General features: G+C 43.2%; 1 protein-coding gene across 1 annotated transcript in view; it reads right to left on the minus strand.

The window, feature by feature from the left end:
- Positions 1 to 25248, minus strand: part of LOC112266105 (neurobeachin a) — a 255505-nt gene that overhangs the window by 31670 nt on the left and 198587 nt on the right. The window contains exon 43 of the mRNA XM_042296092.1: positions 22737 to 22856. Within this exon, the coding sequence (XP_042152026.1) occupies positions 22737 to 22856 (120 nt within the window). The remainder of the gene's footprint in view (positions 1 to 22736; positions 22857 to 25248) is intronic.

Below are 25248 nucleotides of genomic sequence, written 5' to 3' on the forward strand. Positions count from 1 at the left end.
CAGCTCCGCCCCGCAGCTACTCGCCCAAGCCTCTCCAGGTTCTCCTTTACCCAAATCCAGATAGCAGATGTTCTGAAAGAGCTGCAAAACCTGGACCCGTACAAATCAGCTGGGCGTGACAATCTGGACCCTCTATTTCTGAAACTATCCGCCGCCATTGTCGCAACCCCTATTACCAGCCTGTTCAACCTCTCTTTCATATCGTCTGAGATCCCAAGGATTGAAAGCTGCCGCAGTCATCCCCCTCTTCAAAGGGGGAGACACCCTGGACCCAAACTGTTACAGACCTATATCCATCCTGCCCTGCCTATCTAAGGTCTTCAAAAGCCAACTCAACAAACAGGTCACTGACCATCTCGAATCCCACCGTACCTTCTCCGCTGTGCAATCTGGTTTCCGAGCCGGTCACGGGTGCACCTCAGCCACGCTCAAGGTACTAAACGATATCATAACCGCCATCGATAAAAGACAGTACTGTGCAGCCGTTTTCATCGACCTTGCCAAGGCTTTCGACTCTGTCAATCACCATATTCTTATCGGCAGACTCAGTAGCCTCGGTTTTTCGGATGACTGCCTTGCCTGGTTCACCAATTACTTTGCAGACAGAGTTCAGTGTGTCAAATCGGAGGGCATGCTGTCCGGTCCTCTGGCAGTCTCTATGGGGGTGCCACAGGGTTCAATCCTCGGGCCGACTCTTTTCTCTGTATATATCAATGATGTTGCTCTTGCTGCGGGCGATTCCCTGATCCACCTCTACGCAGACGACACCATTCTATATACTTCCGGCCCGTCCTTGGACACTGTGCTATCTAACCTCCAAACGAGCTTCAATGCCATACAACACTCCTTCCGTGGCCTCCAACTGCTCTTAAACGCTAGTAAAACCAAATGCATGCTTTTCAACCGTTCGCTGCCTGCACCCACACGCCTGACCAGCATCACCACCCTGGATGGTTCCGACCTTGAATATGTGGACATCTATAAGTACCTAGGTGTCTGGCTAGACTGTAAACTCTCCTTCCAGACTCATATGAAACATCTCCAATCGAAAATCAAATCAAGAATCGGCTTTCTATTCCGCAACAAAGCCTCCTTCACTCACGCCGCCAAACTTACCCTAGTAAAACTGACTATCCTACCGATCCTCGACTTCGGTGATGTCATCTACAAAATTGCTTCCAACACTCTACTCAGCAAACTGGATGCAGTTTATCACAGTGCCATTCGTTTTGTCACTAAAGCACCTTATACCACCCACCACTGCGACTTGTATGCTCTAGTCGGCTGGCCCTCGCTACATATTCGTCGCCAGACCCACTGGCTCCAGGTCATCTACAAGTCCATGCTAGGTAAAGCTCCGCCTTATCTCAGTTCACTGGTCACGATGGCAACACCCATCCGTAGCACGCGCGCCAGCAGGTGTATCTCACTGATCATCCCTAAAGCCAACACCTCATTTGGCCGCCTTTCATTCCAGTTCTCTGCTGCCTGTGACTGGAACGAATTGCAAAAATCGCTGAAGTTGGAGACTTTTATCTCCCTCACCAACTTCAAACATCTGCTATCTGAGCAGTTAACCGATCGCTGCAGCTGTACATAGTCTATCGGTAAATAGCCCACCCATTTTTACCTACCTCATCCCCATACTGTTTTTATTTATTTACTTTTCTGCTCTTTTGCACACCAATATCTCTCCCTGTACATGACCATCTGATCATTTATCACTCCAGTGTTATTAATCTGCAAAATTGTAATTATTTGCCTACCTCCTCATGCCTTTTGCACACAATGTATATAGATTATTTTTTTCTTTTTTTTTCTACTGTGTTATTGACTTGTTAATTGTTTACTCCATGTGTAACTCCTTGCTCTGCTTTTAATCAGGGCAAGGTGACTGGTAACATGACCGAATACAAACAGTGCAGCTATTCCCTCCGCAAGGCTATCAAACAAGCTAAGCGTCAGTACAGAGACAAAGTAGAATCTCAATTCAATGGCTCAGACACAAGAGGCATGTGGCAGGGTCTACAGTCAATCACGGACTACAAGAAGAAATCCAGCCCAGTCACGGACCAGGATGTCTTGCTCCCAGGCACACTAAATAACTTTTTGCCCGCTTTGAGGACAATACAGTGCCACTGACACGGCCTGCAACGAAAACATGCGGACTCTCCTTCACTGCAGCCGAGGTGAGTAAGACATTTAAACGTGTTAACCCTCGCAAGGCTGCAGGCCCAGACGGCATCCCCAGCCGCGCCCTCAGAGCATGCGCAGACCAGCTGGCCGGTGTGTTTACGGACATATTCAATCAATCCCTATACCAGTCTGCTGTTCCCACATGCTTCAAGAGGGCCACCATTGTTCCTGTTCCCAAGAAAGCTAAGGTAACTGAGCTAAACGACTGCCCCGTAGCACTCACTTCCGTCATCATGAAGTGCTTTGAGAGACTAGTCAAGGACCATATCACCTCCACCCTACCTGACACCCTAGACCCACTCCAATTTGCTTACCGCCCAAATAGGTCCACAGACGATGCAATCTCAACCACACTGCACACTGCCCTAACCCATCTGGACAAGAGGAATACCTATGTGAGAATGCTGTTCATCGACTACAGCTCGGCATTCAACACCATAGTACCCTCCAAGCTCGTCATCAAGCTCGAGACCCTGGGTCTCGACCCCGCCCTGTGCAACTGGGTACTGGACTTCCTGACGGGCCGCCCCCAGGTGGTGAGGGTGGGCAACAACATCTCCACCCCGCTGATCCTCAACACTGGGGCCCCACAAGGGTGCGTTCTGAGCCCTCTCCTGTACTCCCTGTTCACCCACGACTGCGTGGCCACGCACGCCTCCAACTCAATCATCAAGTTTGCAGACGACACAACAGTGGTAGGCTTGATTACCAACAACGACGAGACGGCCTACAGGGAGGAGGTGAGGGCCCTCGGAGTGTTGTGTCAGGAAAATAACCTCACACTCAACGTCAACAAAACTAAGGAGATGATTGTAGACTTCAGGAAACAGCAGAGGGAACACCCCCCTATCCACATCGATGGAACAGTAGTGGAGAGGGTAGCAAGTTTTAAGTTCCTCGGCATACACATCACAGACAAACTGAATTGGTCCACTCACACAGACAGCATCGTGAAGAAGGCGCAGCAGCGCCTCTTCAACCTCAGGAGGCTGAAGAAATTCGGCTTGTCACCAAAAGCACTCACAAACTTCTACAGATGCACAATCGAGAGCATCCTGGCGGGCTGTATCACCGCCTGGTACGGCAACTGCTCCGCCCACAACCGTAAAGCTCTCCAGAGGGTAGTGAGGTCTGCACAACGCATCACCGGGGGCAAACTACCTGCCCTCCAGGACACCTACACCACCCGATGTTACAGGAAGGCCATAAAGATCATCAAGGACATCAACCACCCAAGCCACTGCCTGTTCACCCCGCTATCATCCAGAAGGCGAGGTCAGTACAGGTGCATCAAAGCTGGGACCGAGAGACTGAAAAACAGCTTCTATCTCAAGGCCATCATACTGTTAAACAGCCACCACTAACATTGAGTGGCTGCTGCCGACACACTGACACTGACTCAACTCCAGCCACTTTAATAATGGGAATTGATGGGAAATGTAAATATCACTAGCCACTTTAAACAATGCTACCTTATATAATGTTACTTACCCTACATTATTCATCTCATATGTATACGTATATACTGTACTCTATATCATCGACTGCATCCTTATGTAATACATGTATCACTAGCCACTTTAACTATGCCACTTGGTTTACATACTCATCTCATATGTATATACTGTACTCGATACCATCTACTGTATCTTGCCTATGCTCCTCTGTACCATCACTCATTCATATATCCTTATGTACATATTCTTTATCCCCTTACACTGTGTATAAGACAGTAGTTTTGGAATTGTTAGTTAGATTACTTGTTGGTTATTACTGCATTGTCGGAACTAGAAGCACAAGCATTTCACTACACTCGCATTAACATCTGCTAACCATGTGTATGTGACAAATAACATTTGATTTGATTTGATTTGTTTTCTGTTCACACTGCTTTGCTTTATCTTGGCCAGGTCGCAGTTGCAAATGAGAACTTGTTCTCAACTAGCCTACCTGGTTAAATATAGGTGAAATATTTTTATTTTTTTTAAATCTCCAGTCAGACTACTGTGCAGGTGTACTAATAACAGAATGATGGCATGGTAATAACAGAAATATAGGGATCCTTAAAACCTGAACTGAACAATCTCCCACTCTTATAATAAAACATCAACAACATAATTAAATGTCCCAAGTATTATTTAAGTTACCTATTACAAGTGGGTTGTGTGACAAAGTTTTTATTTGTATTACTTAAAATGCCACTTTCCATTACTGAGTGCCTTTAGGAGCACAAGACCGGAAGCTCCCTTTTTAGTCAGACTGTCAGCCAGCTGTTCCTTTGTGGCCGACCACAGAATCCGCTGGATTCTCTGTGCTTGAATAAGTTCCATAATGCTGCTAATCTCAAGACGAAGTATTTTCTCTGTGACAGACTTGGTGGACTTGACAGCATCAACTAGGGAGTTTCTGTCAGTGACACAAACTACAGGTAGAATGTGCCATTTTGCCTCAGCAGTGGTAAGCTCTGAAAACAGAGTTTCCAGAAAGATGGCATTGTCAATTCCATCCACAAGAGCAAGGGTTTCTCAAGCAAGTGTGCTTCGGACTACGTTTCTGTTCCTTTCTGACTGCCAACAGATGGTGAGAATCTTCCTTTTTCATCCATTAACATGATTAGATGTCCACCTTGTGTGCCTCCATCTGTAAGGTTCCCCAGGGAAGCATCACTGAAGATAGTCATATTTTCCAACATGCTGAAACTTTAGTCACTTGTTGATTTCAGTTTACGAACAACTTTGTTTGTCTCTTGAATGGTTTATACAGTGGGGTGTTGCAAGTTGCATCCATCAAACATTACATCATGTCTACTCTGTCGAGCAACCCTTAGAATTTTACCCATCTTTCACCTCAATTGATCAGCTTCAATTCCACAGGTCGGGGAATTGCTTTGTACGGCTCTTGAAGAATCTGGGTGGATGGGTTGAAGATTATTGATATAGCTTTCCTGTTGCATCAGTATTGTTCTGTCAACTGTAATAAACCCTATGCCAACATAACAAAAACGATCATGCTCCTCACGGCCGACCTGGAAAACAGCTTTGAGGAGTGGAATCACAGTAGCAAAGGTCTGTGAGCCACCCCAGATGAAGTCATCAACATGACAGGCAAGTACTCCAGTCACATTGCTGTCTTGATCAAACCAATAGAAGACTGCAGGATCCACTAGTGACATTTTTCCACCTGTACTCAGCATTGTTGCCTTGACTTTGTTGTACCAGTAATGATGCATCTGCCAGTCCATACACACACTTTTTTAGTTTCCACAGTGTTCCTTCACTCTTAGATTCAGGCGGAGGTCAGCTGTGAATGTCCCTTGACAGCTCTGTTCCCTGCAAAAATGCAGATTTGATGTCTATGGAATGAAGTTCCATTTTTTTCATCAGCAATCTGAGTGACTCTGAGGCGTATGTTGGTGAGTCTTTTAGGAGTTCTTTAGCAGCCAGCTCCTATAAACCTCTAAACGTGCTTTTGGCACCATTCCAGGTAAGGATTCTTTAAGGGTACAAACCCACCTTGTTGACACAGCTGAGTCAGCTCACCTGTTGTATCAGAACATGTAGCTGGTTCAGAGAACTCCTTTGGCCTTTCCTGCTCTTCTAATGACTGTTGCTGTGTGGAATACCACTTTCTCTGTCCATGTATTTAACAGTTTGTCCAGTTTCAGATTAGAACCACCATGTTGTCTTAATACACATGGCTGTTGTTGAACGATTTCCTCATTTAAAACCTCAACAGCATTACCTGTGTCATGGTTGAAGCTTTCTGCTCCATTTCCTGTGTCAGCTTCAGTGTCCATATCAATGTTTTTTCAAGATTGATTTCACCTTTATTTAACCAGGTAGGCTAGTGGAGAACAAGTTCTCATTTACAACTGCGACCTGGCCAAGATAAAGCAAAATAGTGTGACACAGACAACAACACAGAGTTACACATGGAATAAACAATAAACAAGCCAATAGCACAATAAACAAGTTAATGACACAGTAGAAAAAAAATAAAGTCAATATACAGTGTGTGCAAAAGGCATGAAGAGTTTGGCAATAAATAGGCCATAGGAGCGAATAGTTACAATTTAGCAGATTAACACTGGAGTGATAGATGAGCAGATGATGATGTGCAAGTAGAGATACTGGTGTGCAAAAGAGCAGAAAAGTAAATAAAAACAGTATGGGGATGAGGTAGGTAGATTGGGTGGGTTATTTACAGATGTACTATGTACAGCTGCAGCGATCGGTTAGCTGCTCAGATAGCTGATGTTTAAAGTTGGTGAGGGAAATAAAAGTCTCCAACTTCAGCGATTTTTGCAATTCGTTCCAGTCATTGGAAGCAGAGAACTGGAAGGAAAGGCGACCAAATGAGGTGTTGGCTTTAGGGATTATCAGTGAGATAAACCTGCTGGAACGTGTGCTACGGGTCGGTGTTGTTATCGTGACCAGTGAACTGAGATAAGGTGGAGTTTTACCTAGCATATACTTATAGATGACCTGGAGCCAGTGGGTCTGGCGATGAATATGTAGCGAGGGCCAGCCGACTAGAGCACACAGGTCGCAGTGGTGGGTGATAATAGGTGATTTGGTAACAAAACGGATGGCACTATGATAGACTGCATCCAGTTTGCTGAGTAGAGTATTGGAAGCTATTTTGTAGATGACATCGCCAAAGTCGAGGATCGGGAGGATAGTCAGTTTTACTAGGGTAAGTTTGGCGGCGTGAGTGAAGGAGGCTTTGTTGCGAAATAGAAAGCCGATTCTAGATTTGATTTTGGATTGGAGATGTTTAATATGAGTCTGGAAGTAGAGTTTACAGTCTAGCCAGACACCTAGGTATTTATAGTTTGTCCACATATTCTAGGTCCGTCTAGGGTGGTGATGCTAGTCGGGCGGGCGGGTGCGGGCAGCGAAAGGTTGAAAAGCATGCATTTGGTTTTACTAGTGTTTAAGAGCAGTTGGAGGCCACGGAAGGAGTGTTGTATGGCATTGAAGCTTGTTTGGAGGTTAGATAGCACAGTGTCCAAAGAAGAGCCAGAAGTATACAGAATGGTGTCGTCTGCGTAGAGGTGGATCAGGGAATTAGTCTCCCACTCCTTGAAAGCGGCAGCTCTAGCCTTTAGCTCGATGCGGATGTTGCCTGTAATCCATGGCTTCTGGTTGGGATATGTACGTACAGTCAGTGTGGGGAAGACATCATCGATGCACTTATTGATGAAACTGATGACTGAGGTGGTGTATTCCTCAATGCCTTTGGATGAATTCCAGAACATATTCCAGTATGTGCTAGCAAAACAGTGCTGTAGTGTAGCATCCGCGTCATCTGACCACTTCCGCATTGAGCGAGTCACTGGTACTTCCTGCTTTAGTTTTTGCTTGCAAGCAGGAATCAGGAGGATAGAATTATGGTCAGATTTGGCAAATGGAGGGTGGGGGAGAACCTTGTATGCATCTCTGTGTGTGGAGTAAAGGTGGTCTAGGATTTTTTTCCCCCTTGGTTGCACATGTGACATGCTGGTAAAAATGGGGTAAAACTGATTTAAGTTTGCCTGCATTAAAGTCCCCGGCCCATAGGAGTGCCACTTCTGGCTGAGCATTTTCTACTTTGCTTATGGCCTTATAGAGTTGGTTGACAGTGGTCTTAGTGCCAGCTTCGTTTTGTGGTGGTAAATAGACGGCTATGAATAATACAGATGAGAACTCTCTTGGTAGGTAATGTGGTCTGCAGCTTATCATAAGGTACTCTACTTCAGGCGAGCAATACCTCAAGACTTCTTTGATATTAGACATTGTGCACCAGCTGTTATTGACAAAAAGATTCACATCCCCAGGGATAGCGTCTCTTTTCTGCCGGTGCATGGAAAATCCTGCCAGCTCTATGTTGTCCGTATCTTCGTTCAGCCACGTCTCGGTGAAATAATATGTTACAGTTTTTAATGTCCCGTTGGTAGGATAATCTTAATAGTAGGTCATCAATAATGTTAGCAAGAATAATGGAAGGCATTGGGAGTTTACTCGCTCGCCTCTGAATTTTTAGAAGGATCCCCGATCTGTGTCCCCTTTCCCGGCGTCTTTTCTTCACGCAAAAGGCGTGGATCTGGGCCTGTTCCAGTGAAAGCAGGATATCCTTCTCATCGAACTCATTAAAGGAAAAAGTTTCTGCGGTGAGTAATCGCTTTCCTGATGTCCAGAAGTTATTTTTGGTCATAAGAGAGCAACATTATGTACAGTCATGGCCAAAAGTTTGAGAATGTCACAAATATTCATTTTCACAAAGTCTGCTGCCTCAGTATCTTTAGATATTTTTGTCAGATGTTACTATGGAATACTGAAGTATAATTACAAGCATTTCATAAGTGTCATAGGCTTTTATTGACAATTACATGAAGTTGATGGAAAGAGTCGATATCTGCAGTGTTGACCCTTCTTTTTCAAGTACTCTGCAATCCGCCCAGGCATGCTGTCAATTAACTTCTGGGCCACATCCTGGCTGATGGCAGCCCATTATTGCATAATCAATGCTTGGAGTGTCAGAATTTATGGGGTTTTGTTAGGATTGACCACAAGTTCTCAATGAGATTAATTTCTTATGGATGGGGACAGTATTGAGTAGATTGGATGATTAAGGTGCCCAGAGTAAACTACCTGCTACTCAGGCCGAGAAGCTAAGATATGCATATTATTAGTATATTTGGATAGAAAACACTCTAAAGTTTCTAAAACTGTTTTAATGATGTCTGTGAGTATAACAGAACTCATATGGCAGGCAAAAACCTGAGACAAAATCCAACCAGGAAGTGGGAAATCTGAGGTTTGTAGGTTTTCAAGTCTTTGCCTATCCAAGATACAGTTTAAATTTGGTCCGATTGCACTTCCTAAGGCTTCCACTAGATGTCAACAGTCTTTAGGACCTTGTTTCAGACTTCTACTGCGAAGGGGGAGCGAATAAGAGCTGTTTGACTAAGAGGTCTGGCAGAATGCCATGAGCTAAATCATGCGCGTGGCCGTGAGAGAGCTGCGTTTCTTTTCATTTCTAAAGACAAAGGAATTGTCCAGTTGAAACATAATTGAAGATTTATGTTAAAAACATCCTAAAGAATGATTCTATACATCGTTTGACATGTTTCTACGAACTGTAATATAACTTTTTTGACTTTTCGTCTGGACTAAGTGCCTGCGCCTCGTGAGTTTGGATTTGTGAACTAAATGCATGAACAAAAATGAGGTATTTGGACATAAATTATGGACTTTATTGAACAAAACAAACATTTATTGTGGAACTGGGATCCCTGGGAGTGCAGTCCGATGAAGATCATCAAAGGTAAGTGAATATTTATAATGCTATTTCTGACTTCTGTTGACTCCACAACATGGCGGGTATCTGTGTGGCTTGTTTTGGTGCCTGAGCGCTGTACTCAAGATTATTGCATGGTGTGCTTTTTCCGTAAAGCTTTTTTAAAATCTGACAGCGGTTGCATTAAGGAGAAGTATATCTTTAATTCCATGTATAACACTTGTATTTTCATTCGATGTTTTGTTCCCAGAGCCACTTAGTAATCACTTTTGCCTTATGGCAGGGTGCTCCATCATGCTGGAAAAGGCATTGTTCGTCACCAAACTGTTCCTGGGTGGTTGGGAGAAGTTGCTTTCGGAGGATGTGTTGGTAACATTCTTTATTCATGGCTGTGTTCTTAGGGCAAAATTGTGAGTGAGCCCACTCCCTTGGCTGAGAAGCAACCCCACACATGAATGGTCTCATGATGCTTTACTGTTGCCATGACTTGTCTTCTCCGGACAACCTTTTTTCCGGAAGCCCCAAACAATCGGAAAGGGGATTCATCAGATAAAATGACTGTACCCCAGTTCTCATCAGTCCAATCCCTGTACCTTTTTCGGAATATCAGTCTGTCCCTGATGTTTTTCCTGGATAGAAGAGGCTTCTTTGCTGCCCTTCTTGACACCAGGCCATCCTCCTAGTCTTCGCCTCACTGTGCATGCAGATGCACTCACACCTGCCTGCTGCCATTCCTGAGCAGATCTGTACTGGCGGTGCCCCAATGCCGCAGCTGAATCAACTTTATGAGACGGCCCTGCACTTGCTGGACTTTCTTGGGCGCACTGAAGCCTTCTTCATAACAATTGAACCGCTCTCCTTGAAGTTCTTGATGATCTGAAAAATTGTTGATTTATGTGCAATCTTACTGGCAGCAATATCCTTGCCTGTGAAGCCCTTTTTGTGCAAAGCAATGATGACGTCACGTGTTTCATTGCAGGTAACCATGTTTGACAGAGGAAGAACAATGATTCCAAGTACCACCCTCCTTTTGAAGCTTCCAGTCTGTTATTGGAACTCAATCAGCATGACAGAGTGATCTCAAGCCTTGTCCTCGTCAACACTCACACCTGTGTTAACGAGAGAATCACTGATATGATGTCAGCTGGTCCTTTTGTGGCAGAGCTGAAATGCAGTGGAAATGTTTTTTTGGGATTCAGTTAATTTGCAGGGCAAAGAGGGACTTCTGATTCATCTGATCACTCTTTATAACATTCTGGAGTATATGCAAATTGCCATCACACAAACTGAGGCAGCAGACTTTGTGAAAATTAATATTTTTGTCATTCTCAAAACTTTTGGCCACGACTGTACACAAAAGTAAAAAAACAAGTTGCACAAAACGAAGAAAAAAATAAAATATATAGCACAATTGGTTGGGAGAATGTAAAACGTCAGCCATATTCTTCGGTGCCATTTTTCTATCTGTTTACGCAGAGCCCTGTGAATTCTTTCTGAACACTCTGCTTCAGTGAATGCTTTTCTCGCTGCATGTAGTGTTGAAAGGTGCTGTCCCACCCATGCACTCACACTGATCCCTTCTAGTGCTGGTAGCTTGTCAACCAGTACAGAGGGTAGATTAGGGTTCTGCCCCAACACTAGTTGGTATGGGCTGAAGCCATAAACATTGTGCATTGAGTTTTTTGCCATCAAAGCCCAATCTAGGGCTGTTTTCCAGTCACATCCATTGTCTTGCTTCACTTTCAGCATGATCTCTGTGAGTGTTTGTCTCTCCAGAATCCATTGCTCCATGGACTGTATGCAGCAGTTGTCTATACAGTGCCTTGCAAAAGTATTCACCTTCCTTGGCGTCTTTCCTATTTTGTTGCATTATAACCTTTAATTTAATTGGATTTTTATTTGGATTTCATGTAATGGACATACAGAAAATAGTACAAATTGGTGGGAATTTTTTTTTAAATTAAAAAACAGAAAAGGGGTGGGTGCATCTGTATTCACACACTTAGCTATGAAGCCCCTAAATAAGATCTGGTGCAACCAATCACCTTCAGAAGTCACATAATTAGTTCAATAAATTCCACCTGTGTGCAATCTAAATGTCACATGATATGTCACATGATCTCAGTATATATACACCTGTTCTGAAAGGCCCCAGAGTCTGCAACACTGCAACACACTAAGCAAGGGGCACCACCAAGAAAGCGGCCCCATGAAGACCAAGGAGCTCTCCAAACAGGTCAGGGACAAAGTTGTGGAGTACAGATGGGTTATAAAAAAATATCCAAAATTTGAACATCCCACAGAGCACCATTATTAAAAAATGGAAAGAATATGGCACCACAACAAACCTGCCAAGAGAGGGCCGCCCACCAAAACTCACAGACCAGGCATGGAGGGCATTAATCAGAGAGGCATCAAAGAGACCAAAGATAACCCTGAAGGAGCCGCAAAGCTCCACAGCGGAGATTGGGGTATCTGACCATAGAACCACTTTAAGCCGTACACTCTACAGAGCAGGGCTTTATGGAAGAGTTGCCAGAAAAAAATAAGCAAACACATTTGGTGTTTGCCAAAAGGCATGTGGGAGACTCCACAAACATATGGAAGAAGGTGGGATATTTTTCATTGGCAGCGACTGGGAAACTGGTCAGAACGGAAGAAATGATGGATGGCGCTAAATATAGGAAAATTCTTGAGGAAAACCTGTTTCAGTCTTCCAGAGATTTGAGACTGGGATGGAGGTTCACCTTCCAGCAGGACAATGACCCTAAGCACGCTGCTAAAGCAACACTCGACTGGTTTAAGGGGAAACATTTAAATGTCTTGGAATGGCCTAGTCAAAGCCCAGACCTAAATCCAATTGAGAATCTGTGCTATGACTTAAAGATTGCTGTACACCAGCAGGAACCCATCCAACTTGAAGGAGCTGTCCTCATGAGAGCCAGTTTCATCATAGCGCCTGCTGGTTTTTGCGACTGCACTTCAAGAAACTTTCAAAGTTCTTGAAATTTTTGGCATTGACTGACTTTCATGTCTTAACGTAATGATGGACTGTCGTATGGCTTATTTGAGCTGTTCTTAAATATGGTGCCATAATATGGACTTAATATGGACTTGGTCTTATGGACTTAATATGGACTTAATATGGACTTGGTCTTATGGACTTAATATGGACTTGGTCTTTTTTTTCTGTACACCACCTCTACCTTGTCACAACACAACTGATTAGCTCAAATGCATTAGAAGGAATGAAATTCCACAAATTCACTTTTAACAAGGCACACCTGTTAAATGCACTCCAGGTGACTACTTCATGAAGCTGGTTGAAAGATTTCCAAGAGTGTGCAATGCTGTTATCAAGGCAAAGGGTGGCTATTTTGAAGAATCTAAAATATATTTAGATTTGTTTAACAATGTTTGGGTTACTACATGATTCCATTTGTGTTATTTCATAGTTTTGATGTCTTCAAAATTATTCTACAATGTAGAAAATCGTTTTTTTTAAACAAACAACTTGAATGAGTGAGTCCAAACTTTTGACTGGTACTGTACATGTCAGTACATACACACAACAAGTACGTCACATGGGGAGAGGCGTTGTGCCTTGAGGTGTTGCTTTATTTGTTTTTTGAAACCAGATTTTCTGTTTACTTGCACTGTATAAGATGGAAGGGAGTTCCATGCACTCATTGCTTTGTAAAATACTGTACATTTCCTTGAATTTGTTCTGGACCTGGGAACTGTGAAAAGACCCCTGGTGGCCTGTCTGGTAGGGTAAGTGTGTGTGTCAGTGCTGTGTGTAAGTTGACTAGGCAAACAATTTAGAATTTTCAACACATTGTTTCTTATAAAAACAAAAATTGATGCAGTCAGTCTTTCCTCAACTCTTAGCCAAGAGATATCCTCGGAGCTCTAAGCCTCACCAGACCGTGAGGCTGCCTGAAGACCGGCCCATTCAACATCACCAGCTGTCACCATAGGCAGCTCTATGGTAAGAAACATCGGTCCCCAAGGCAAAAACCCTGTGCTACCCAGGAGCACGAGTACAGGACATAACAAGGCTGCTTCCGACTGTTCTACCGCAGATGCCAGGAGCTGACACTGTCGTAGTCCATGTGGGGTAGAACGACATCAGGAGGGCTAGCTCTGAACATCTGAAAATGAACTGATTTTAGCATTAAAAGACGGCCAATAACTTCAGGTCCAGTACCATCGTTGGGCCGCGGGTGTGAAAGATTCAGCAGACTGCTGGCATTACACGTCTGGCTAAAAGACTACTGTTGCTCTGCTGGAGTCACTTTTATTGATAACTTTGACACCTTCTGGAAACAGAAGATATTCTACAGGAGTCCATCCAAATAATCTTGGCTCTTAGACCTTCTCCATGCATTTCAAGCCTGCGTTAAAACAATGACTGGTAAATGATCCAAGACCAGCTCAGTTAATCCCTACCATTGTGACAATGAGTCGTCATAATGCTGCATCAAATGTACATGATCGTAGGGGCATTGGGAAACACAAAGTAAGTAATTTAATGTATGTACTCATAATTGCACCGAATACATCTGTTTATCCTACAGCTATTGTAAGCAGTAATCATAAGCCTTTACACTGTTACACTGTTAGCACTGAGGTGGTGTGCAATAGTAGGAAGACCACTTTATGCAGCTCATCCATCAGCTCCATTGTAAATAACATGAGTAAGTCTACCTCTGATAAGCTTCCCAGTAAAGAATTAAAAACAACCAAGCAACCCAGAAAAGTGCTAAAAATAGCCCATATTAACATATGTAGCCTAAGAACAAGGTCCACGAAGTCAATAACTTGCTTGTAACAGATGACATTCCTATTCTGACTATCTCTGAAACTTACTTAGATAATACCCTTTGATGATACAGTGGTAGCAATACATGGTTAATAACATCTACCGAAAAGACAGAAATGCCAACGGAGGCGGTGTTGCGGTCTATATTCAGAACCATATTCCTGTAAAGCTTCGAGACAATCTAATGTTAAATACTTTTGAAGTAATATGGCTACAGGTTCATCTGCCTCACCTAAAGCCCATTCTTGTGGGAAGCTGCTATAGACCACCAAGTGCTAACAGTCACTGTCAGGATAATATGTGTGAAATGCTTGATAATGTATGTGATATCAACAGAGAAGTATATTTTTGGGGTGATTTAAATATTGACTGGCTCTCATCAAGCTGCCCACTCAAGAAAAAACTTCAAACTGTAACCAGTGCCTGCAACCTGGTGTCACGCCCTGGTCTTAATATTTTGTGTTTTCTTTATTTAGTTGGTCAGGCCAGGGTGTGACATGGGTTTTTTTTGTGTTGTGTTTATGTATGGGGGTTTTTCGTAGGTTTTGGGATTGTGGCTTAGTGGAGTTTTCTAGCATAGTCTATGGTTGCCTGAGGCGGTTCTCAGAGGCAGGTGATTCTCGTTGCCTCTGATTGGGAACCATATTTAGGCAGCCATATTCTTTGAGTGTTTCGTGGGTGATTGTTCCTGTCTCTGTGTTTATTGTCACCAGATAGGCTGTATAGGTTTTCACGTCCCGTTTCTTGTTTTTGTATTTTCGTATTTCATCTTCATTAAAGATGTATCATATTAACCACGCTGCATTTTGGTCCGACTCTCCTTCGACGGAAGAAAACCGTAACACCTGGGTCAGATTGTCAGTCAACCTACCAGGGTAGTTACAAACAGCACAGGAATTAAATCATCAACATGTATTGATCACATCTCTACTAATGCTGCATACATTTGTTTTAAAGCAGTATCCAAATCCACGCAGCCATTAAGAAAATGACTGTAAAAACTGTTAAATCCCCTTGGATTGATGAGGATTTGAAAAATTGTATGGTTGAGAGGGATGAGGCAAAAGGTCTGACAATTAAGTCTGGCAGCCCAACTGATTGGCAAATCTACTGCAAATTATGAAATTATGTGACTAAAGTAAATCAAATAAAAATTAAAACTACACTATGAAACAAAGATAAATTATTTAAAGAATGATAGTAAAAAGCTTTGGGGCACCTTAAATGAAATTTTGGGAATAAAGCCAACTCAGCTAATTCATTAATTGAATCAGATGGTTCATTCATCACACAGCCCACTGATATTGCAAACTAATTTAATTACTTTTCATTGGCAAGATAAGCAAACTTAGGGATAACATGCCAGCAACAAACGCTGACACTACACATCCAAGTATATTGAACCAAATTATGAAAGACAAGAACTGTACAAAAATTGTATTTGACTGGATACAATGCTATTTTACAGTAAACAAATTGACAACAGAATTTCAGCATGCTTATATGGAAGGATACTCAACAAGCACAGCACTTACACAATTTACCGATGATTGGCTGAGAAAAATGTACGATAAAATGATTGTGGGAGCTGTCTTGTTAGACTTCAGTGCAGCCTTTGACATTATCGATCATAGTCTGCTGATGAAAAAACGTATGTGTTATGACTTTACACACCCTGCTATAATGTGGATAAAGAGTTACTTGTCTATCAGAACAAAGAGGGTGTTCTTTAGAATGTTCCAGTTAGAATCAGGAATTCCCCAGGGTAGCTGTTTAGGCCCCTTGTTTTTTTCAATTTTTACTAACGACATGCCACTGACTTTGAGTAAAGCCAGGGTGTCTATGTATGCAGACGACTCAACATTATACACGTCAGCTGCTACAGCAACTGAAATGACTGCAACACTCAACAAAGAGCTGCAGTTTCAGATTGGGTGGCAGGGAATAAGTTAGCCCTAAATATTTCTACAGCTTAAAATATTGTATTTGGAACAAAACACACACTAAACATAAACCTCAACTAAATCTTGTAATAAATAATGTGGAAATTGAGCAAGTTGAGATGACTAAACTGCTTGGAGTAACCCTGGATTGTAAACTGTCATGGTCAAAACATATTGATGCCGTAGTAGCTAAAATGGGGATAAGTCTGTTTATAATAAAGTGATGCTCTGCCTTCTTAACAATACTATCAACAAGGCAGGTCCTACAGGCCCTAGTTTGGGCGCACCTTGACTACTGTTCCGTCGTGTGGTCAGGTGCCACAAAAAAGGATTGCAGTTGGCTCAGAACAGGGCAGCACAGCTGGCCCTTGGATGTACACAGAGAGCTAATATTAATATGTCAATCTCTCCTGGCTGAAAGTGGAGGAGAGATTGACTTCATCACTACTTTTATTTATGAGAGGTATTGACATGTTGAATGCACCAAGCTGTCTGTCTAACCTGTTGAGTGTAGGGGGCAGTAATTTGATGTTTGGGTGAAAAACGTACCCAAATGAAACTGCCTATTTCTCAGGCCCAGAATCTAGAATATGCATATAATTGTCAGATTAGGATAGAGAACACTCTAAAGTTTCCAAAACTGTCAAAATATTGTCTGTGAGTATAACAGAACTGATATTGCAGGCGAAAACCTGAGGAAAATCCAACCCGGAGGTGCTGTTTTTCCTGAAAGCTCTCTGTTCCATTGCCTGCCTTTGCTCCATTTAAAGGGACATCAACCAGATTCATTTTCCTATGGTTTCCACATGTTGTGAATAGTCTTTAAACCTAGTTTTAGGCTTTTATTTTGAAAAATTTGCGAGAAAGATCACATCGCATCATTGTATGGCTGGGTGCCAGTAGCGTTTTGCATGTGCAACAGTTTGGAGCAGACATTTTCTCTCTCTCTCTCCTATTGAAGAAGCTACAGTCCCAGTTGAAATATTATCGATTATATATTGTAAAAACAACCTGAAGATTGATTATAAAAAACGTTTGACATGTTTCTACGAACTTTACAGAATTGGAATTTTCGTCTGCCCCGTCGTGACCGCTTGAGCCTGTGGATTTCTGAACATAACACACCAACCAAATGGAGGTATTTTGGATATAAAAATAATCTTTATGAAACAAAAGGAACATTTATTGTGTAACTGGAAGTCTCATGAGTGCAAACATCCGAAGATCATCAAAGGTGAGCGATTCATTTTATTGCTTTTCTGACTTTCGTGACCAATCTACTTGGCTGCTAGCTGTTTGTAATGTTTTTCTCTGCTGAGAGAGATGTCCTTACATAAAACGCTTGGTATGCTTTCGCCGAAAAGCTTTTTTGAAATCTGACATGCCAGGTGGATTAACAACAAGCTAAGCTGTGTTTTGCTATATTGCACTTGTGATTTCATGAAAATTAAATATTTTTAGTCATTTAATTTGAATTTGGCGCTCTGCAATTCAGAGGATGTTGACGAAAATGATCCCGCTAGCGGGATGGGTGCATCAAGAAGCTAAACTACTGGCACACAGCTCGAACACCCATGCATACCCAACAAGACATGCCACAAGAGGTCTCTTCACAGTCCAGAACAGACTATGTGAGGCATAGAGTACTACATAGAGCCATGACTACATGGAACTCTATTCCACATCAAGTAACTGACGCAAGCAGTAAAAAAAATTATATTATTTAAAAAACAGATAAAAAAACACCTTATGGAACAGCGGGGAATGTGAAGCAACACAAACATTGGCACAGACACATGCATACACACACACAGATGTTAACATATGCACTATACATACACATGGATTCAGTACTGTAGATATGTGGTAGTGGTGGAGTAGGGGCCCGAGGGCACAGGGTGTGTTGTGAAATCTGTGAATGTATTGTAATGTTTTTAAAATGGTATAAACTGCCTTAATTTTGCTGGACCCCAGGAGGAGTAGCTGCTGCTGGTATTGGTATTAATATTAGCCCTCTGATTACAATGAAGAGCACGACATGCCGCTCTGTTTTGGACCCGCTGCAAGAATTAGGTCCTTCTATGCACCGTTTGACTATTTGACAGGACAATAATTAACATCAGATAAAACTAGAACCTGCAGGAATTGATTTGTGGAGTGTGGTATCAAAAAAGTAGAGCATCTCTTTATTACGGACAGACCTCTCCCCATCTTTACAAGCATTGGATCTATATGTTTTGACCATGACAGTTTCCAATCTAAGGTAACACCAAGTAATTTAGTCTCCTCAACTTGTTCAGCAGCTACACCATTCATTACCAGATTCAAATGAGGTCTAGAACTTCAGGAATGATTTGTACCAAATACAATGCTCTTAGTTTTAGAGATAGTCAGGACCAGTTTATTACTGGCCACCCATTCCAAAACAGACTGCAGCTCTTTGTTAAGGGTTTCAGTGACTTCATTAGCTGTGTTTGCTGATGTGTATATGGTTGAATCATTAGCATACATGGACACACATGTTTAATGCCAGTGGCAGGTCATTGGTAAAAAATAGAAAAGAGTAGAGGGCCTAGAGAGCTGCCCTGCGGTACACCACACTTTACATGTTTGACATTAGGTCTGAATCCACGATATGGTAGAGGTTGAAAAGCCATAACACATACGTTCTCTCAACAACAGGTTACGGTCAATAATATTAAAGGCTGCACTGAAATCTAACAGTACAGCTCCCACAATCTTTGTATTATCAATTTCTTTCAACCAATCATCAGTCATTTGTGTCAGTGCAGTACATGTTGAGTGCCCTTCTCTATAAGCATGCTGAAAGTCTGTTGTTAATTTGTTTACAGAGAAATAACATTGTATTTGGACAAACACAATATTTCCAACAGTTTGCTAAGAGCTGGGAGCAAGTTTATCAATAACTGGAAGAAGCAATTTCATAAATGCATCAAGTGCAGTGTCTGGAGGCTCCTCATTAATCATCACATCAGACCAACAAATATGTTTAACATCATCCACAAAGGAGTCACACCAAAATATTTTGTATAAACTATTTTAGGCCCAACTGAATCAAGTACATCTAAGACCAACAGTGCAATTTTTTGGGATCGCAAGGCCTTGAAGATCAACCAGTTAGTGGCCACTGCTTTAGCCAATCACAGAGCCTCCTCTCCTCTCCTCCCCTCCACTCAACTCCACTCCTCTCTCTCTTACAGATGCCTCTGTACATTGGACCATGTGCACAACAGGAATGTGGCACCTCCTTCCTTTCTCTGTCAGAGCCCTCATTAGAAAACCATTTAAAAGCATTTCAACTCTGTTTATCTAGGCCTGTGTGTGTCAGGAGGTGCATGTGTTTGTATGTGTGCCATGTGTGTGCGTGCCATGTGTGGGGGGTGACTTCGTGTTGGTGTGTGCGTGCGTGCATATGTGTGTGTGTGTGTGTGTGTGTGTGCACGCACGTGTGTGTATGTCAGTGACTGTGTATGTGTGTGTTTACAATTTGCTTGGCGTCCTAGCTGGTTCAGCGCTAGTATGAGGGCTGTTTTATGAAAGCAGTGTTTGTCGTGTTCTGTAATACTGTTGGTTTTTACCAGGCCTATGGGAGTTTGACCAGGCCTGTTGCCTATGGGCTGATAACTACAGGAGGATTACAGGCAGGGCTTTAGGACGGTAAATCAGGGTTTACAGAGGAAGGTGGCATGACAGGAAACACCCCAATAAAATACTGGAGTCTGCTGTTGGTCACATTTCACCCTCCAACGGACCGCAACACTTGAGGCTGTCCCTCCCTCCCTCCCTCCCTCCCTCCCTCCCCTCCTCGCTCCCTCCCTCCCTATTTCTCGGTCCTCTCTCTCCCTCACTCTCGTCCCCTCCAACCCTTCCTCTCTCTCTCTCTCTCTCCCTCCCTCCCTTCCTCCCTCCCCCTTACTCTCTCTATTTGTAAACTTCCCTGTCAAAACTCAGCACCAAGCTGTTAAAGCTGCCAGCTCCGTTTTCGAGCCCAGCTCCCCTGTCAGCCATTAATACAGCAACAGCCTGTTAATGGGCTGAACAAGTCAATCACAGAGCCTCCATAGATAGCTAACAGGCTCCATAGATAGCTAATAGCCTCCATATATAGCTACTAGCCTCCGTAGATAGACAACAGCCTTCATAGATAGCTAACAGGCTGCATAGATAGCTAACAGCCTCCATAGATAGCTAACAGCCTGCATAGATAGCTAACAGCCTGCATAGAGAGCTAACAGCCTGCATAGAGAGCTAACAGCCTGCATAGAGAGCTAACAGCCTGCATAGATAGCTAACAGCCTCCATAGATAGCTAACAGCCTCCATAGATAGCTAACAGCCTCCATAGATAGCTAACAGCCTCCATAGATAGCTAACAGCCTCCATAGATAGCTAACAGCCTGCATAGATAGCTAACAGCCTGCATAGATAGCTAACAGCCTGCATAGATAGCTAACAGCCTGCATAGATAGCTAACAGCCTGCATAGATAGCTAACAGCCTGCATAGATAGCTAACAGCCTGCATAGATAGCTAACAGCCTGCATAGATAGCTAACAGCCTCCATAGATAGCTAACAGCCTCCATAGATAGCTAACAGCCTCCATAGATAGCTAACAGCCTCCATAGATAGCTAACAGCCTGCATAGATAGCTAACAGCCTGCATAGATAGCTAACAGCCTCCATAGATAGCTAACAGCCTCCATAGATAGCTAACAGCCTCCATAGATAGCTAACAGCCTCCATAGATAGCTAACAGCCTCCATAGATAGCTAACAGCCTCCATAGATAGCTAAATGTGGAGGCAGTTAGCTAACAGTCCATAGATAGCGAACTGCCTCCACAGATAGCTAACAGGCTGCATATATAGCTAACAGGCTCCATAGATAGCTAACAGGATGCATAGATAGCTAAAAGCCTCTATAGGCAGCTAACAGCCTCCATAGATAGCTAACAGGTTGAATAGATATCTAAAAGCCCATAGATAGCTAACAGGCTGCATAGATAGCTAACAGGCTGCATAGACAGCTAACAGCCTCCATAGATAGCTAACAGGCTTCATAGATAGCTAAAAGCCCATAGATAGCTAACAGGCTGCATAGATAGCTAACAGGCTGCATAGATAGCTAAAAGCCTCCATAGACAGCTAACAGCTAACAACATAGATCCCTTCAGGTGACACACTGGCAGCATTCTGGGGGGTTACTGGTACTGTTACTGGGACTACTCAGACAAGTCTGCCTCTCCCTCTTTCACTCACACACGCATGCAGGCAAGCACGCACATGACACACACACACACTAGTGGGGACACAGAGACATTTATTATTAACACTGTTAAAAAATGAATTGTGAAGTGGAGGAGGGTGGGGTTGGGGGGATGCTAGAACAAGGTCGCTCCATATTGACTTGCTCTTGTAGGTGGTCAGCCCACCCCTGCTAAGGCCCCCTCCCACTCCCGCAGTCCTGTACTGTGTCATAATGTAGGTAACACTTTGTGTATGTAGGTAACTGTGTACATAGGTAACTGTGTGCACCTACGTTTAACTGTGTAAAACTGTGTGTATGAAGGTAAAACTGTGTGTATGAAGGTAGAACTGTGTGTGTAGATGAAACAATTTAGCAGAATAATTCCTGTTACTAATACATAACGAAACACAGCTGCGGTTGTAATATCTTGTCTCTGTCTCCTTTGTGCTGATAGACCAGCAGCCATGTTCTGTGTGTTTCAACAGACAGACAGACAGACATACAAGTAGTTTAAAGTAGCATGTATTTGTTAACAGGGCATGTTGCCTGGTGTGCTGCTCTCTCCCCCTCCTCCCCAAGCTGAGCCCAGGAAAAGCCCTGTCCGGACATAAAACACTACATTTTAAATAGCTTTTGTCATTAATGCTATATTAATTGCCTGGGGCAACACTAACCCGACACGGGGTGTTCTAGAAATATCTGACACTTTGAGGTCAGAGCTGTTCCCGCTGTGTTACAGAGTGACCGTGGTGGTGGTTCAGCGTTTCTCTGTCTGTGTCCCAAATGGCACCCGATTCTCTATAAAATGCACTACTTTTGAGGAGGGCTAATAGGGAGCCATTTGGGATACACCCTCTGACTGCTCTTCTGAGGATGGAAGGAGAGGATTTCTTTCTTTGTCTTCAGCCTTTGTTCACATAGAGTACAGCACTCCTTTCTTTTTTAAAGTAATGTTTTTTTTATATAAGAGGTAAATCAAGTATGTATTTTTAAGTGTTTTAGTTATGCACAGTGTACCATGTCTCTGTTCCTCAGTTTGAGCACAGTGTTATTTATAGTTCATGGGATATATATTTTATTGTGACGTTTCCTTCTGGGTTGGAAACCGATGAACAGATCCACCGTGGACACAGATCCAGAGTACTTACATTGAGCAGAGGTTGTTTCATGGCCACACACACACACACACACACACACACACACACAGTGACACAAAGACACACACCCTGACATCTGAGGTGTCTCTCTGGCAGTGCCTCCAGGAGCGGGTGATGGCTGAGAAGGTCCGGTCTGGATGGTCAAACTTGTTGTTGTTAGCTTTCAGGAAGAACGTGGTGAAAGGCTCCTGCAAGAGAAAACACACACACATTTTACTTTGAGCAAAGGATGTTTCATGGACACACAGACACACACAAACAAACAAAAGAACACACAAAACACCCCCATTCCAAATCATACTGTCAGCAAACTAGATTTTCTATTGCATGTTCAGAATGAATAATTTCTACTCCTCTAAGGAGAGCTAATGGCTGAATTCTACTGGTTGTGACAGAGAGAAGGGGCAATGAGAATGTCCCTTATTGGAACCATAGATGTGGTAAAGAGGTCAATGGAACGCAGACTGTGGGGGATATAATTTAAATTGTATTTATTTAACCTTTACTTAACTAGGCAAGTCAGTTAAGAACAAATTCTTATTTACAATGACGGCCTACTCCAGCCAAACCCAGACGACATTGGGTCAATTGTGTGCCACCCTATGGGACTCCCAATCACGGCCGGTTGTGATTCAGCCAGGACTCAAACTAGGGTCCGTAGTGACACCTCAAGCACTGAGATGCAGTGCCTTAGACCGCAGCGCCACTCGGGAGCCCAGAATTAGAAGAAGGACGCCGGACTGATGCACATTCAACAAATCTGATCTAACAAAGTGGATATTGTTCAAATCCGTTATGATTGATGTATTGTAACAGGCCCACAATGTGATTACTGAAGTATGATTTTGATATATTTAGCTGTTTTCGCTGCATAACATTTAGAAGTACACAATACACATATAATCAATAGCCTAAATGTAGGGTAATTTTGCTGGAGGGCAAAGAGGAGATTCGCAATCTTTCCCCAATACCTTTCCATGGCATTTCCATTGTTTGGGTCGAGTTCCATTGACCTCTTTACCACATCTATGGTGTGTTTCTGTGTCTGTGAGGTTCTTGTGCCAGACAAGTATGTGTGTGTGTGTGTGTGTGTGTCTGTCTGTGTGTGTGTGTCTGTGTGTGTCTGTCTGTGTGTATGTCTGTGTCTCTGTGTGTCTGTCTGTGTCTGTGTGTGTCTGTCTGTGTCTCTGTGTGTCTGTCTGTGTCTCTGTCTGTCTGTCTGTGTGTCTGTCTGTGTCTCTGTGTGTCTGTCTGTGTGTCTCTGTCTGTGTGTCTCTGTCTGTGTGTCTCTGTCTGTGTGTCTCTGTCTGTGTGTCTCTGTCTGTGTGTCTCTGTCTGTGTGTCTCTGTCTGTGTGTGTGTCTCTGTCTGTGTGTCTCTGTCTCTGTCTGTCTGTCTGTGTGTCTCTGTCTGTCTGTGTGTCTCTGTCTGTGTGTCTCTGTCTCAGTCTGTCTGTCTGTGTGTCTCTGTCTGTGTGTCTCTGTCTCAGTCTGTCTGTCTGTGTGTCTCTGTCTCTGTCTGTGTCTCTGTCTGTCTGTCTGTCTGTCTCTGTCTGTCTGTCTGTCTGTCTGTCTGTCTGTCTGTCTGTCCTCCCCTACTGTACATTACCCACAATGCCTTAGGGAGTATTAATTACAGTGCTTTCTGGTTGCCGGGAGCGACGGTGGTAATTGGCTGATGCCGTATGTGGTGTTCCAAGTCTGAGATGGAGACAGTGTTCTGATGGAGGGATGTAGGGTGGAGAGGAGGAGAGACGGAGGAGAGGAGGAGTGTGGGTAGTGAGGAGCGGTGTAAGTGCTGTCAGAGGAACTCTTCTAATTCAACAGACCCTCTGCTAACGAGGGGAGAGGAGGAGGAGAGTGGCAGGCAAAGGGAGAACAGGGGGAGGGTGCTACTAACTCCCCATCAAGCTTTCTCCAATTAACGAACTGCCTAACATATCAAATATGGCCAAACCCCAAGAGGGCTAACCCTTTATCTCACCATTTGGATTCCACTGGTATTTACTAAACACTATATAGCGTCAATGTCCTTTCAACTGTGTAGATTGTGTGACTTACTATCTAACTAACATACTAGCTGCCATTTTGAACATATTATTTTGGATAAAAAACGACTTACAGTACCAGTCAAACGTCTGGACACACCTACTCATTCAAGGGTTTTTCTTTATTTGTACTATTTTCTTCATTATAGAACAATAGTGAAGACATCAAAAATATAAAATAACCAATAACCATAACCAACAAAGTGTTAAACAAATATAAATATATTTGAGATTTGAGATTCTTCAAAGTGGCCACCCTTTGCCTTGATGACAGCTTTGCTGAGCACTTGTTGGCTGCTTTTCCTTCACTCTACGGTACAACTCACCCCAAACTATCTCAATTGGGTTGAGGTCGGGGGATTGTGGAGGCCAGGTCATCTGATGCAGCACTCCATCACTCTCTTTCCTGGTCAAATAGCCCTTACACAGCCTGGAGGTGTGTTGGGTCATTGTCCTGTTGAAAAACTAATTATAGTCCCACTAAGTGCAAACCAGATGGGATGGCGTATCACTGTAGAATGCTGTGGTAGCCAT

Source organism: Oncorhynchus tshawytscha, linkage group LG13, assembly GCF_018296145.1.
Source record: "Oncorhynchus tshawytscha isolate Ot180627B linkage group LG13, Otsh_v2.0, whole genome shotgun sequence".
NCBI classification, from domain to species: Eukaryota; Metazoa; Chordata; class Actinopteri; order Salmoniformes; family Salmonidae; genus Oncorhynchus; species Oncorhynchus tshawytscha.